At 37.5% G+C, this 15,641-nt stretch overlaps 1 protein-coding gene across 1 annotated transcript in view; it reads right to left on the reverse strand.

The window, feature by feature from the left end:
- Nucleotides 1–15,641, reverse strand: part of SEMA3C (semaphorin 3C) — a 119,403-nt gene that overhangs the window by 18,489 nt on the left and 85,273 nt on the right. Inside the window, exons 8-11 of the mRNA XM_009954862.2 lie at nucleotides 13,940–14,054; nucleotides 11,762–11,831; nucleotides 8,859–9,003; nucleotides 3,825–4,047 (exon numbers count right to left, since the gene is read on the reverse strand). Of these exons, the coding sequence (XP_009953164.1) occupies nucleotides 3,825–4,047; nucleotides 8,859–9,003; nucleotides 11,762–11,831; nucleotides 13,940–14,054 (553 nt within the window). The remainder of the gene's footprint in view (nucleotides 1–3,824; nucleotides 4,048–8,858; nucleotides 9,004–11,761; nucleotides 11,832–13,939; nucleotides 14,055–15,641) is intronic.

Genomic DNA, 15,641 nt, shown 5'->3' on the forward strand with positions numbered 1-15,641 from the left:
TGCTCCTTACTCTAAATCGTCCTCTTTCAGAGCGGAGTGAAGAGATCCCTTTAGGTGAACTTAAGACTGGCAAGTTTTGTTAAGCTCTTCGGGAGTCTTCATGTTGAAGAACAGGGAAAACAGGGGATCGCTATCACTTGAAAAGTGGGTGGAATGCTGCGAGAACAATGTCTATCCCTTGGATTTATTTTGTTAGCTATGGGGCGAGCTAGGGAGAAAAGCAACATATTAACTCTGGGCATGGACCAGCCCCTGTGAGCTCAGCACTTTTGTCTGAGGGTGCAAAGAAAACACAACATTTAGTCCACATTAATGTGAAAAAATGACACAGCTGCCTATATCGTCCCACACTATGGCTACATGATGAAAACCACTGGGGTTCTTGGAGCTTTATATTCTGTTATTCTTCACTTGCATTCAGGAACTGATTTATTACTGAGGCTACAGAGGAGGAAGAGACGAAAAGCTAAACATTTTGTGTGCTCTGCATCTGGCAAGACATAAAACACTCCAATTTCAAGCATGAGACAGGTCACTGACAGTGACAGACATGGCTGGCAACATCTCAGTTCAGCAGCAGTAACTCATCATCTGAGCTGAGCGTAATTGTCACCAGGTGTCAAGTCCCATTGTCTCTGGCTGTGGGGCTCCAGGCTCCCAAGGAAATTATCACATGAACTTCTCCTGTACAATGTGGTTTTTGCATTTGCTGGGACAAACTGACACCAAAGCAAATCCCCTCTGCATTCCTTTTGACAGTTAATATCTCTATCGAATCTTCCTGAGTCTCACAGAAAGCAGAGAATAAAGAAAACAAGTTTCTCCTCTCGGTGGCTGAAACTTGATCACTTTTAAATAAAACGGCCGAGAAATGCACTAACTTACATTGCACAAATTTCTTCTGAGGAAAACCTTGGAACCTATTAATGTCCTGTGCCCTACTCAGGAAGAATAATGCCTCCCCTCCAACTAACTACAAAGCAGACAATGATCCTTGTCTCCAGTGTAATGCAGAAGATAAAGCAATGAACATAAAGTATCAAGAGCTGCAGTTTATGCATTGATCCATAATGGAACCTGTGCTTATACACAGAAGAGGATTAATAAAACGTAAGAACAAGCTGAGTTATGTTAAAGTTTTTAATGAATCACATGTGTATGTGTGAGGCCACACTGATCACTTAAAAACAGCCAGAAGCCAATCAAAATATAAAATGAAATTACCTATATTTATCTCTTGCAGAATTACTAAAATGCTAAGTATCAATATTCATGCACATTTCAAATTTTCAGTATATTTCCAGTATTTATCACTGCTATATTAACAACCCTACATTGGTTGGAAACTTTCGTGTCTTTATCTTTTCTACTAATCTTTAGTAGAATTTTCCTCCAATTAACATTAGATGTTTATAGAGCGTTTTGAAACAATGGCACCACTATATTAAAAAAACGCATAAACTATTCATTTGAAAGATCTGTACTAGCCTACCAAGCTATTACTCTGGCTAAACATAGCAATTTGGCAGAAAATCAAGCTAATAGAAAACCAAACCTTCTCTTTTAATAAGTTTTCTTGTGGAGTTGTATAACAGTAGTAGGGACAGTATCTATTAACACTCCTGATATTTCTACACTAGTGTACAAAGACTCTTTTATTTACTTCTGCAGGAAAGGAGGAAAATGACCCTAAAGGGTCCCAAAGTCAATGTAGATGCATTAATTAAACTAAACCGAAAATGCGGTTACATGTTAGGGAGGTGAAAAAAAAAAACCAAAACCACTTCAAGAAGAAAACCCTATCTTAATTAGCTTAATTTGGTAGTTGCCAGTGACTCTGCAAGTAGGATCAAAGAGATCTTCAAGAATGCCTTAAAACTAACTTATCAACTGCCAACAAAGAAAACAAAAATATCCAGAACAAGAACTGATGAAATTCCTAATGTACCAGAACTTCTTTTATCCTGACTATGCTTTACTGTATACGAAGCGTTCACAGTACAGTAGATGGTGACCTGGTAAAGAACACAAGTGAAATGTTTCTATTTTCCTGTTTCCTTTCACTGAACCGTAGAAGCCTGTAGGCTGGAAGAGGCCTTGAGAAGTCATCTAGTCCAGTTCCCCACTCAAAGCAAGTCCAATTAGAGCAGGTTGCGCAGGGCTGTGTCGGGTTGCCTTCGAGTCTCTGATGATGGCATTCACAGCCTCTCTGGGTCCTTGTTCTAATGTTTGATCATACTGATGGCAAAAATGTTTGCCTTTATATCTAGTTGAAATGTCCCTCATTGCAACTTGTGTCCACTCCCTCTCACCTTGACACCAAGCACCTAGAGAAGAGTCCAGATTTGTTTTTTTCCCGTTAGATAGCTGTCAACAGCAGTAAGGTCTCCCCTTAGTTTTCTCTCAATAAACCAAATTCTCTCAGCGTCTTCTCATACATCACAGGTTACAAACCTTCAACTGACTTTGTTCCCGTAGGTCAATGTTTTCCTTGTACTGGGTCAATATTTTCATTGTACTGGGTAGCACCCGACTGGACACAGGAGCCGAACACAGGGGAAGAATCCCTTCCAGCAACCTGCTGGCTGGATACACTTCTGCTAATATAGCATAGTATGCAGTTGGTCTCCTTTGGCACAAGGGCACCCTGCTGATTTTGATAGTTAGGGAGGTTTTTCTAAGAAAGTGAAGAGAGTTCCTTTTAATATTGCCCATATAGAAGCCTGACATTCTTGAGAGATTTTTTAACACCAGCTTCCTAAATCTATTATGACAGGATGGTTATTCCCAGACCCATGAGAGTTTGTTGGCAGACACCATTATTCTACAAGCAGAAAACAACCAGGACCCCAATAATATGTGAACCATAAAAACAATGCAAGTCATCTCTGTAATTATTTTCTGATGTTCAGAGATGTATTGGTTCTCCTGAAGTTCTTTTCCTTTGTTCTACTTGAAACCATCTGTAGTAAAAAAAGATTAGCCTTTGTGTCTATTGACCTATAATGCCCTGTTAAGCTAGCGGGAGTTTCAGATGTGAATGAATCCTAGGGTCTAGCCAGAGTACCACTATGCTTGTCTGCTTGAATCAGAAGAGTGTGATTCATATCTGAATATTTTAAAAAATCAAAATAGATCAGTATGAGAATCACTTGACCTGTTCCCTGTATATTTCAGAAGCATAACACCGGATTCAAATTTGATGTAACTAAAAACAAAATGTAGGTTATATTAGACAGAAATTATTTTAGAATACTTGGATCAAATTCTCTGTGTCCACTACTGCTAGGACTCCAACCATTTGCTTCTTTTTCTCTGATAAGTACTTCCATATTTTTACTTTTTTTTTGATGGAGTTGTTATTTCTGCCTTGGTAACATCCTGATAAGATTGTGTTTTTCTTCAGAATAGCTTACACAGCACATATTAAATAACGATGATAAGAATATACAAAACAATACAAAGCCAGATTTTGGTATTTTTACTCACGTTACAGAGCACCAAATTCTAATCCGGAATCATATTGCAGACAACCGATATTCAAGAGAAGTATTACAACTTAGATCAAATACAATACATACTAGTGTTGAATTCTGTCTCAAAATTCATATCAATACGTTATATCTCTTGCATATAGTTAACGTCTATAGCAAACATAAAAATGCACAGAAAGTAAAAACTTAATTTATGGATTTCTGTAGACATTTTTCTAGACAGCAAATATGTTTCAACAATGTTTCTGAAAGCTGTAAGTTGTACAAATTGGAGTTGATTGCAAATTCCAATGCAATGGAGGAAAACGACTGTTGCTAAGTTTATCTTACCTGTTCCAAGAAATAAGACGTGGTATCTTCCATCAGCAGCATTCACTCGATCCACAGCAATCTTTGTGTACTTGTAGTCGGCTCCTATCCGGACGATTAGTGGCCTTTTGTGTATTGGGTAAATGGGATTAAACATCAAAGGGTGATTCCTGATGAAGGTCACAACATCGTCTGGAAACTCTTTGGTTGTCCGCATATTAGGTGTGAAGGCTCCCCCTGGACACTGTAAGAAACATGCACAGTAATGCTTAACAATCCTTACCATCTTTCAGAGAGTTTCCATCTCCAAGTCATTTACAAATATTGACAGACAGTTGACAAAGTAAGTTCCCGAAAGAGCACTTCAGACTCTGACTGAAAGTAATTATGCTCCTGTAATGGGAATGAAGTACTTGAATAGCTACCCTTTGAACTCCCATTAATTCCGACAAAGCAAACACAAATGTGTTTTTGCACTTTCAAAACCCAGCTTGATGGCAAAGATCCATACTTCTGGACCTGTTTCCATATTCTTTATGCTTCCAAACTACCTGTTGAAAAAAAAAATCCAAGTGATTGGTATGGGAAGGTACCAAACTTCTGCAGCTGGTTTGTTACCATACTAGCACAAAGGCAAAAGGAAAATCTGATACTTAACTGTAATTTTGTCAATATCGCTCTAGTCATTATGACGATTATGAGATGGTGAAAGGGCCTGTGACTCATCTTCATTTGAAAAAACAATAATATGGAGTTGATGAGAGGGTCCCATGACAACTCATTTATATCTGACTTGACTGACCACTCACAGGATCTTGTCTACACTTTCCCCTATGCCCAAGAAACAACAGAGGTCCTGAAATTCTCTGGATGCTTCTTTAAATGTAGTGAAGAACCATTCAGATACTCAGCCCTGAGGCATTTTGTACCTCATGAGGAAATAAAAGCAATCTTAGAAAACTCATTTACTGAGAGTGAAACTAAAAGACTGGGAAGAAATCAGGTGCTATGTCAGTAACTGGTACAAAGTTCTGGATGTACCTATGTTAATTTATATGACTTTTTTTCAGCTACCATTGCCTCATTTCTTATGGCTGCTCCTGAGCTTTCATTACCCCTGCCCCCTCACCAGATTTCCAAGCTGTGAAACACCCCTCGGAGTATTAGAGCTATTCAGAAATGTTTCAACACAGTATTTTTCCAATTGGAAAATGTTGATTTGTTCAATATGAAGCATTTCATGGAAATTTGCTTATTTTGATGAGGACCATTCTTACGTCTAGGATGGAATTTCTGGTCAAATCCACAGACAGAGAAATAGCTGGCAGCTTAGGGAGACATTTACCTCACCTGACTTCTACTGTCTCAAAGTCAGGCATTTATTCTTAGTTAGCCATCTAGGTTTCCGCTGTAGTCAGTAATTCAAACTAGATACCCTGCTTTTAGATGTCTAAAATTACATAAAATGAATCATACTCTGAGAGACTAGGAAACTCACTGGGGATATATGAGTCATGTGTCCAACCTACCTGATGTGAGCAAATGTTAGAATCTGGGTCTTCATCTCCCAGGGGATCCCTCTAACCACCAGGCAGGAGTGCCTGTTCTGCCCTCGCAGCTAAAAGCTGTTCCATCTTGTGCACCTAATAAACTATTCATCGGGCAATACCAGGAACCAAGTGCAGAGGGGACTGCAGCCTAATCCCAGGTTTTAGAATAATCTTCTAGCTCAATTAGGATTTAATTATTTATACAAAGTAGAACAGCTCTGGTGGGAATTCTTTAAAAGAAGCTGCTCTGGCATCGGTTACCTTCATGAAGAAGTGGTGGAACTTAGCTCAGATATAAGTCTCTTTCCTCATCTGACATGCTTGACAATTGATTCTTCTGGACTTATTTATCCTGAAGGTTTTGGGTTGGTTCTTATTAGAAATGACACTACATGCTAGCCTTCTAAGACTGCTCAGAAAATTGATTTCTTATGATCAAGTTTGCTCTACTCTTTCTCTTTGTGGCACTCCCATCTACAGTCTTCCAGGAAATGTATGGAGCTCTCTGATAAGATTAGCAACAAATGCTGAAGAAAGAACTGTGTTCATAAATTCGTGGGCTATTAGCAAGACTATTCTACTTGGTGGTGATCTGCCAGACCCCCGTTCCTCTCCAGAGCAATTCTGTTTCACAAGCAGTTCGAATTAAACTTTTCTGTCCCATATAGCTCAGTTAAAAGACTTTCTCTGACGCTTTCTACCCTTCCACTCTTGACCTGGAGATCATAAGACCTTTGTTTGTGACTTCCTGAAAAAATGTCTGTGCTACGGTTCACCCCAGTATGATCCTAAAAACTTACATTATATCATTCTGAGCAAAGCCTTTACAAACATCTTTAATCAATTAATTCTTTTGCTATCCCCTGTATAAACCAATGACAAGCAAAAGATGTTACTGAAGAACCTATAAGCTCTCCCTTTCCTGGAAGGATTGAATGTGTATCCTTCACACCTCATTCAAGAAGTTGGCTACACGATACTTACATTCACAGTTGATCACCATGAAGTTAGATTGCAGAGAGAAACAGAGTTCTTTAATTTACAGTGTATTCTCCAACATGCTGTAGGTACAAATCCTATTTCTGTAAGCTCTGAAAAATGGAAACTATCCTCAAACATCACTGAATTTAGTAGCAAGCTGCCAATTATGTAATTTTTTTTTCCCTTTCTTTTTTCCATAAGAAAGTTTTGCTTGTGGAGAAATAAGAAACCATTGGTATTTAGTGAAGGGCAGCCAAACACTGCAGAGTTGATTATGGCCAAAAGAATGTATTGCTGTAATCCTACTGAAGCTACTCCGAAGGCTTTTCACTGTTTATACAATGTACTGTGACACAATGACCATCCATTTCTGTCCGGAGGTTTAGTATGAGTATCTCTTTAGGCAACTGTAAAGTAGGATTTTCCATGTCATATAAAAAGGCATCCCTGTCTAGCACAGCATCCCAGAAGTTGCAAAAACCCTGCGTTCCAGAGGAAAGAGGTTCATGCTCCATAGTCTGCAAGTGTGGCTATTCAAATTTAACCCTGTGAACTGAAATTATGAGCAGAAAAATATTCCCTATGTCCTGATTTTTACAGATGCCTTGATGTAAGTGAAAATAGAGTTTGTGGCATACATTCAAAAGTGAAACTTTTTGGCAGTGGAATAAAAGCAAAGCCAAACAAGTCCCAGCTTAGAAAATATACCTTTAAGATACTGTGTTGTGCCTGAATTGTGAGGAAGCACAGAAAAGTCAGTGATCAGAAAACCAGCAATGATCATCTTAAAAGAATCTCTTTCGTCTTTTTTTTTTTTTTTTTTTTTTTTTTTTTTTTGTGTAAGCTATGGTCTAAGAATTTATCTTCAGAGCTCATCGGCACATCTGAAAAATGTAGATCATTTCTGTCACCATGTTAAATCCAAACCTGAATTTTTTTTTTCCCTTCCATTGTGCTGACTAATTTCTTTAGGCACATCTGGAATGCCTCATAAGCCTCCATGAGGCAAACTAAGAATAATATGGCAGTGGTTGAGGAAACACATATAAATACAATATTCCAAAGCAGAAATAAACTCTGAAATGTGACTAATCACAAAAGCGAGAAACTTCCTGTTTAAATGGGCCTTTTTTTTTTTTTTTTTTTTTTTTTTTTTTTGTGAAGTTACAGCTTAAAGTCTCAGTGAACTCTTGAGGTTAGAGCTCTATGAATTAATTGCAAAGAAAGAATAATACTAGCATTAGACCATAGTGGAATATCAGGTATTGATTAGCTAATTCTAGAGATCTGGGAATGTAAAGTCCTAAATCTTATAGCCAGTAATAACTGAACTAAAATGTCATGGAGAATTGTGTGAACAGGGAGAGTTATTCCATGTATCTGAGTATTAGTGTACAAGACAGAAAGAGAAAGAAAGAACAAGATCTACAGTACAAAGATGAATATGAATGACATAGTCATATTGTTAAAAGTTTTTGCAGATTTGCAAAATTAAAACAAAATTTAATATCCTGTGATAAACAGAAAAGTAGCAAAATGTTCATCTAAAAAAAACCCTACACTGTTCAGAGACAATTTATGATTCTGTGCATACTTATTTAATTCTGATATTCAAGAAATTGTAAGAAGACTTCATAGAACTCAACAAAAGTCCACACTACCATACTTCATTTAGCAAATATGGATTTAGAGAAAATTCTAGAGAGAGATCATACATTCTTGATTAAAGCTGGAAATATTAGACTTCATACTTCTGCTGAATGTAAATTAACACTAGTGCAAATAAGTGTTTAAAATCTTTCATGAGACATTTTTGTAAAACTTGGAAACAGAGCTAGCTCGAACGGTGTACAGAATTTATTGGAAGGCTATTACTACCCCTGATACCGTGAACGAAAGTCCTGAAAAAATTTCAAGGCATACAAAAAGCATTCTCAACAAGGAGAAATATTATGAACTGATTGGCATGAAAACTCATCTATTTCTAGGTCTCTCTTCTAAGATTCAGTACCTGACAGCTTATTAGACCTAGTGAAATGACAAGTCCCAGAAGCCTTGTTCTCCTCCTACTTCTCCCAAGCATCCCAGCAGAGCTGCAAAATTTTAGAGAACGATGGAAAATTCATACAGACTGAAGACAGACTTACAGACATTTGGATCCAGACTGTAGAACACACTCACAATGCTGTCTTTGTATGCTTATTTATTTAGCTATCTTTTGCTCAAACATACACACAATATGCAAATATACTTGTAAAAAAGATGATTGTCATCTAATGAAATAATTCTTACCACCTTCTCAGCAGAAAGAGCAAGAGTGATAAACATTTTCCATGACTTAATTCTTTCTAGATTTCCGGATACTATGTGATTTGCATGGCAAGCTGAGAAACAAATTAAATTGTTCTGAACTCTTAAGTGTCACAGTCACATATAGTCCATTCTCCTAGTATAAATAATATTTATTTATGTATTAAACAAAGACAAGTAATTGGCAATCCTGCATAAACATCTTTTTACTTACGGTGCCAGGTCGCGGGTACGGAATTCTGCCCTGATATGGAATCAGCTGGTGGTTTGGGCCCTCCTTGTGTGCAAACGGCCCATTGAACACAGTCTGGATGTCAGATAGATGATAAACACACACAGCTGAGCCTTTAAATATGGAGCTGGAAGACAGTATGAAAATGTTAATATTGCAATCTACCAACTTTTGTATAGATTTTCCATCATTTTGCATGGTCCAATGATGAAAGATCCCTCTAAATAATATATTTAATAGAATTTAATGCTTCTATGGTGTGGACTTAATACATTTAAGATCAACTAATCTAGCTTCCTAATATACACCATTAATCTTTAACACCTAACACCTTTCTGAACAGTGAAATGAAAAAAAAAAGAGGGAGGAAGGTTCTACCTACTGGTGGAATAAGAAAACTTCCTAATGTTGGATATAAAATAAATATATTCTGGCCCCAGTTAGATCAATGGCAAAAATATTGCTGACTTCAGTGAGACAAGAGTTTTATAAACTTGCTGCCAAGCTCAGCGCAGGTTTCCAGAACTCTCTACTGGTACATTAACCACAAGACCCCTATAAGTCTCCTAAAATATATGGCTAAAATAGCAATCAAACCATCCAGTGCAATTATAATTGGATAGATTATCACAATCAGTTGCCAGCTTTTCTAAGGAAAATGGGGACATGTTGTGGCTGTAAAGGAGTTACTCCTGTACAGTCCTCAAAACCACCCACAAAACTGGTCTCACAAAGACCCTTTCAAGAGGGTTGAAGTTTGATGCTGCCTGAGGAGAACTGGGGGGTCACCTATGAGACAGAAATGTTTTTTCCACTGCTCTGGGTTCAGCAACGGTCTCAGGTGGTCTCAGAAAGCACATATCCTGAGTGGCCTCCATCACCCCGTGATGATGAAGGGCACTAGGGGAATAATTTCCAGAGTGATGCTAGGGCTGACTGCAGTGAACTAACTCCTTTTTATTCTCTCACTGCATGTAAGGTTTGAGATATTTATTTTAACATAGTGGAAACTCCAGACAGTCTAAAATCTGCCCGATGTTAACTGTAGGATGAAGATAATGCAAGTAACTCTGTTTTCAACTGAAGAAGGAAAAAAATCCACTGCAGAAAAAAACCTGAAAACATTTTATATAGTGTCTAAACAAGGAAAGCGCAATCCACATTGCTCGCAGCTTTATATGTATTAGTAGGAGGAACCTTTTAGATCAACTATGGTATTTGTGGAAATTTTAATAGGCATTAATAGGTTTTAAGAAATTTATTTAGTCTTTCCAGATGCTTTACGTTAGATGTACAGCAGATTATGACACTAAAATAATTTGCTTCAATATTACTTGGTTTCCCTCTGTATGGTTTAGATGATAATACTAATAGTTCTCATTTGCTGGGATGTTTCTCTCTTGCTACTCTAATGAGTTTGACATCTACAGCAGCAAAGATAAAGGAACTGTTAAGGAGGAAAAATCCTTACAATTGCTGTATTTAGATAACAAATTCAATCTATAGTTGAGCAAAGAGAACGTAAGTGTAGACCATGTGGTTCATAATAGAAATGCATGAGTGTAAAAGCTTCAAAAGAGAGAGGAAACAGCTTGAGAGCCAGGAAAAAGTGAAGTTTTCTCTTGTCACCTTATATGGTCCTGTGATTCAAAGCTTATTTCCACTGCAGGAATACCAGGAGAATTAGGTAAAAGTGTTTCCAGTTCAGGCATGTTGCATCCACAACCTAATCATAAGTGTGGTTTTACTGCTAAACATAACCTCAGCATTTTCTCTTTTTGTGTAGTAGGAATAATAAAATGTAGGCAGCATCAGATGTTTACAAGTTATGGGATTCTTTTTTTGCCAATTAAATATCATAAAATCATATTTTCCTGGCTGATTCACTTGTTTGAGAAAGCAGATCCTTGGATCCACATGAAAACAGAGAGAAAAGTGTATCAGGAAAAAATATTTTTTCACACAAGGCTTTTTTTACTAGAAATTGCTATTAAAGGAATTATTAGTAGTAAGATAAATAATTTGCTATTTCGATCAAATAAATTAAATGAAATTAAAAAAAACCCACATAAAACCTCTTTGAAGATAAGTAATAACAGCTAAATAATACAGGGTAGTAGATCAGAAATCGGTAAACAGTAACTTTGTATACTTTTTATATCGGTAAACTACTCTGTATACTACCACTGTGTAGTGAGGGCAAGAGAAAAGTGAAAAAGATAAAGGTAGAGATGGCAGAATGTTGATCTGCCTGTTAGTCTATCTTTCTGGAGAGTTGCAGCATAGTAAGCCATATCTAGTACTTCCACTGGCCTTGGGAGCTCACTTAATGCTTTCTAAACTGGACGGTAAGTAAATACTACTGACTGGTAAGAGGAAACTTAAGGCTGCAAGGAGGTGATCAAATGCCATACAAATTTGTCTTTTCGTAGCCGACTGAAGCTGACATGGGTTATTTGCCATCTGTGCAATCATCTGCCAGCTGACAGACTGGGAATGATTTGTATGAATTCACGTAAGAATTCCCAGTTTGATCCTTCAGGGTGCTGGATGTCCTTCAGGAGGTGTTAAGTGCTCTCAGATGTCACATGAGTTCACTGCATTGAACTTTCTGCCGCTGAACGGTAACAAGTGGCCCTCCACAGAAATGTTTTCTCAGTGCCAGCTGACAGTATTTGAGGGAGCCGCTTGCTCCAAGTGGCATAGCTCTAACATGGATACCCACAGGAATGATATTGAGACTGTTACTCCTGCATGCAAACGATGGCCACAGCAGACATACGAAAGTGCACAGAACAGCCTTGACCACAAGGCATCACTTTCAGTTTTCATACAGAAAACTGAGCTGTTCAGAAAGGCATTTTTTTTCAAATCTCCCGATTTACCTTGATGTTGTAAAAATTCCATACACAAGTGTTGTTCTGGGGTTATCTGTCTCTAGAAGAAACACATCCTCTGTAAGAAAGAAAAGGAAAAAGAAACGTTTTGAATACTAGTAAAAACTTTATTTTGCAGTTTAATTTATGACATTTTTCCTGCTGAAGTCACCAGTAGTTTTGTCTCAGACATGAATAGGAAAAAGCAGACTTACTGTATGAATGGACCATACGCATAAATTAGCATTTAAGCATTCAGAAACAGGTTTGGAAATTAACTCCAGGCCATCTAGCCTTATGAAGATAGAAGGCAAAGATTTTCAAATATATTCAGGATCCATGTCACACATTTCTCTCAGCTGGATCTTGTTTCAGCAGGTTGTTTAACAGTAGGCAAACATTTAAGCCGCAGTAGGTCAAAGACGAAGAGTTCCTATAGATGAATGTAATCCAAAGCAGGACAATCAAGTGTTTTATTGTCCAGCATGCACTCTAGATGCCCTCAACTTTGCAGTGAAGACACTGAGGGATATAAACCTCCCAGCTCCCATTGTGTAGGGATTTATTGACTATATTATGCAAAACTGTAGCTACTCACTGAACTGAATTTGCCCAACGTTACCTCTGATCTGTTCATTTTTTTTTATACTTCAGTGAAAAATACTTTAATCTCTGACGGTTTCTCCTTACAAATGTTTTTAATAACTATAATCAAGACACCTCTTAAACTTATTTTACAACACACAAAAGGACTGCACTGTTTTACCTTTTTATCACAGAATATGTTCTTTAGCTTTCCATTCATTTATGTGGCTCCCTCATTTAACCCCCTGAATTTTTTAAATAGTATTTTAAATATGTCATAAGCAGAAGACTTCACCATCCAGAACTGGAAATTCTGCATTGTACATGAAAACAGAAGCATGTGCTTGTGCTCTCCCAGTTTTCTGCATTTCCAGCTGTGTTTGTATTCTTCCTATTTGCTAGCAGACTGTGCTGGGAGCCCAGGCTGAGAACATTGTCTCCTATTCTGTATGGCCCTACATTTTGTCATACAGAAAACTAAAAGCAGTTATCCTACTGCTTTGTTGAAAAGGAGTGGGCTGGTAAATCACAGTTCTGAAAAATAAGTTGCTGTGGCAGTGCTAAGAGGCACTTCTGAAAGTCCTTCCTCCAAGCACCTTGCACATTTAGAGTTACAGCAAGTTAGGATCCACTCCTAGGCCCATCAGGTTCCACTGAAACCTTGAACCAAAGCAAGTACACCAAATAATTGTAAAGATATAAAGTCAAAAAGACGCCAAATTCCATTTGCTATGATGAGAATCAGGAATAATGACAGAGAGAGAGATTACAATGGAGAGGTCAGAATCAGATGCACCCCAGTGTGGGGTCCATTAGCTATTTATATTATTTATACTTACATTTATAGCGGTATTTTTATATTAATACATAAACTGAATCTTCTAATACCAAAATTTAGAACTATGACTGTTTGCATCACAGCTGTGGACAACATAGAATTTGAAACTTTCTGATAATATTGTCTGGCACTTAAGTATCAAGATATGCATCTTTTAATTCCTTAACAAAAGGAAATCTCTTGTGACTGCTATATAGATTACTCACTGAATATTTCCAGTGTTTCACATGTTGAACTGAAAATCTAAGTGCCTGAATGAATCCTGGGAAGTTCTATTTATTCATAATATTATTGCTGGTGCTAGTATCAGGATTTATTTGTATTATCTTGAACTATCAAATTGAGGTCTCCACCCAGTGATCAAAGAAGAAAAAACGTATAGTGGAAAAGCAGTGTGTTACATAGTGGTGTAAGAAACAGTTTCAGAGAGATGCATATTAAAAAACCTTTATCATAATCCTAACTAGGGGCAAAATAACAATAGGTTTCCCTTCCAATTTTTAATTATTTACATATATAATTCCTTTACATAGTCAAGATTAATTAATTTTATTTCAAAGATAATGATAATTACCCAGAGAGATTTATGAAGAATTTTTTTCATTTCTTGTCAGAAAACTGCAAGGAGAATTTTGTCATGAATTTCTACAGAGACAAGATTTCACTGTCAACAACTTGACTAAGGAGCTATACAAATATAAATAATTAAATATGCATAGGGTGCAAGATTTAGATAAAACTTTTAAGGGACTTTATTGTCATACCTAGTTCATCAAAATATGTTTCTGTTCCATCTTCATCCATTACTGAGCACACAAGTCTTGCTTTCAAGAACGTTGTCCACTTGTTTACGAGACTACGCTGACCACCTGTGTCATTCTAGAAGGGAATATTTTTTCAGAAAAAAAAAATAGAACACAGCTAACATTTTATCGCGCTTTCGCACATTTTCCTGACGTTAATTTGACTCATCATCTAGACAATTATGCTGGTAAATTCAATTAAAAAAATAGATAGGCCTAAACCAAATCCCGTCGTCTAAACACTCCAGATACAGGCAAAAAAGAACTAATTTACTGAGCAGACTTTCTGTGCTGGCTTAGCAGGCTTGGGAAGGTTGCACAGCAGATTTTGTGCAAGAGCAGGGTGTTTAGATATGATTGAAAAGGACTGTGGAGGTCTGTATCACTCACTGTCAGCTGTTGAGGAGAAGTCCATGCTATCTCTAAAAGGTCTAACAGTCCTATGGAGGGGTGCCTTCCAGTCCTGACAGCAGTATAGCTGCATCTGACCTAGTAAGCCATGCTGGCCCATAAGATGGATGTTCTGAACTAAATGGAGAAATGACGGCTAGCATGGGTCAAACTAGTTTTACACTAGTCCTTTTGCAAGTCCTGCTAGCTTGGTCCAGAGCTGGTTTGTCACAGCTCGCTCAAGGATCTTTCCATCTCTCCATGGTACAAGGTGCAAAATGTAATTGCTAAACCAGATGGTGCAGAACAGACGTGATAATTTCTGCCTCGTTCTCGTGAATGCCCTAGATAAGAGCAGTATCTTCCAAATGGCATAGCAGAATGCCACTCAAGGAAAGGGATAAAGGAAACGTAGAAGCTAGGCAAATGTGATTTTGATGAAACGCTGTGCATGTTTCACTGGTGCACCTGAAGCTTCCTGGGTGACCCATAAGGGGTCTTAAGGGGGGGTCTTTCTTAACACCCTTGTACTAATATATTTACCCAGTCTCAAAGGTGTTGGTGTATGAATATGATGGTATACAAGTATACAAATATGACTGGCTCAGATTTATTTTCATTGGCTTTGGGATTCTGCCACTGACTTCATCATAAGCCTAAACAGGCTTTTCAGAAGTCATCTGGGCTTCATTATAACAGTAACAACAACAAATCCAGCCATAATTGTATGAAATGTCTTCTTGCAAAATACCCAAAAAGGCCTTTGTGCCCCTTCACAAAAATTTAGAAAATGGAGATTATAAAAGAGATCACATGCCTCATCATGTTGCCAGAGGAGTTTAACACAATCCCAAACACGCCCTCACACCCATACACAACAACATCACAAAGCATCAAATTCTAAAGAAGACACAGATAAAGACAGGGAATATATGAATGCTCACAATTATCTTCCTGAGCCTTTCGAAAAGTAGGAATGAAAAGGCTAGCAGTAATTGTGAAATCATAATATTTCTCTCATTAAAAAAAAATCCATTTCATAAAAGATATTAATAGCTGCTTCAATCATTTTTCATCTACAGTTGACTACAGATATGAAAAAGGAAACAAAGATAATGAGGAGCACTGCGATCCTAAATTACTGCACAGGAGTAGCCATAACTCCTGAATCTGATTTTCCTGTGCATGTTTGTAAAGTTAGGCTCACACACACATCAATGCAAGAACTTGGACAGATATTGTAAAAATGAAAATAACAGTTGAAAGTTAAGTC

Source organism: Leptosomus discolor, chromosome 1, assembly GCF_034619465.1.
Source record: "Leptosomus discolor isolate bLepDis1 chromosome 1, bLepDis1.hap2, whole genome shotgun sequence".
Taxonomy (NCBI): Eukaryota; Metazoa; Chordata; class Aves; order Leptosomiformes; family Leptosomidae; genus Leptosomus; species Leptosomus discolor.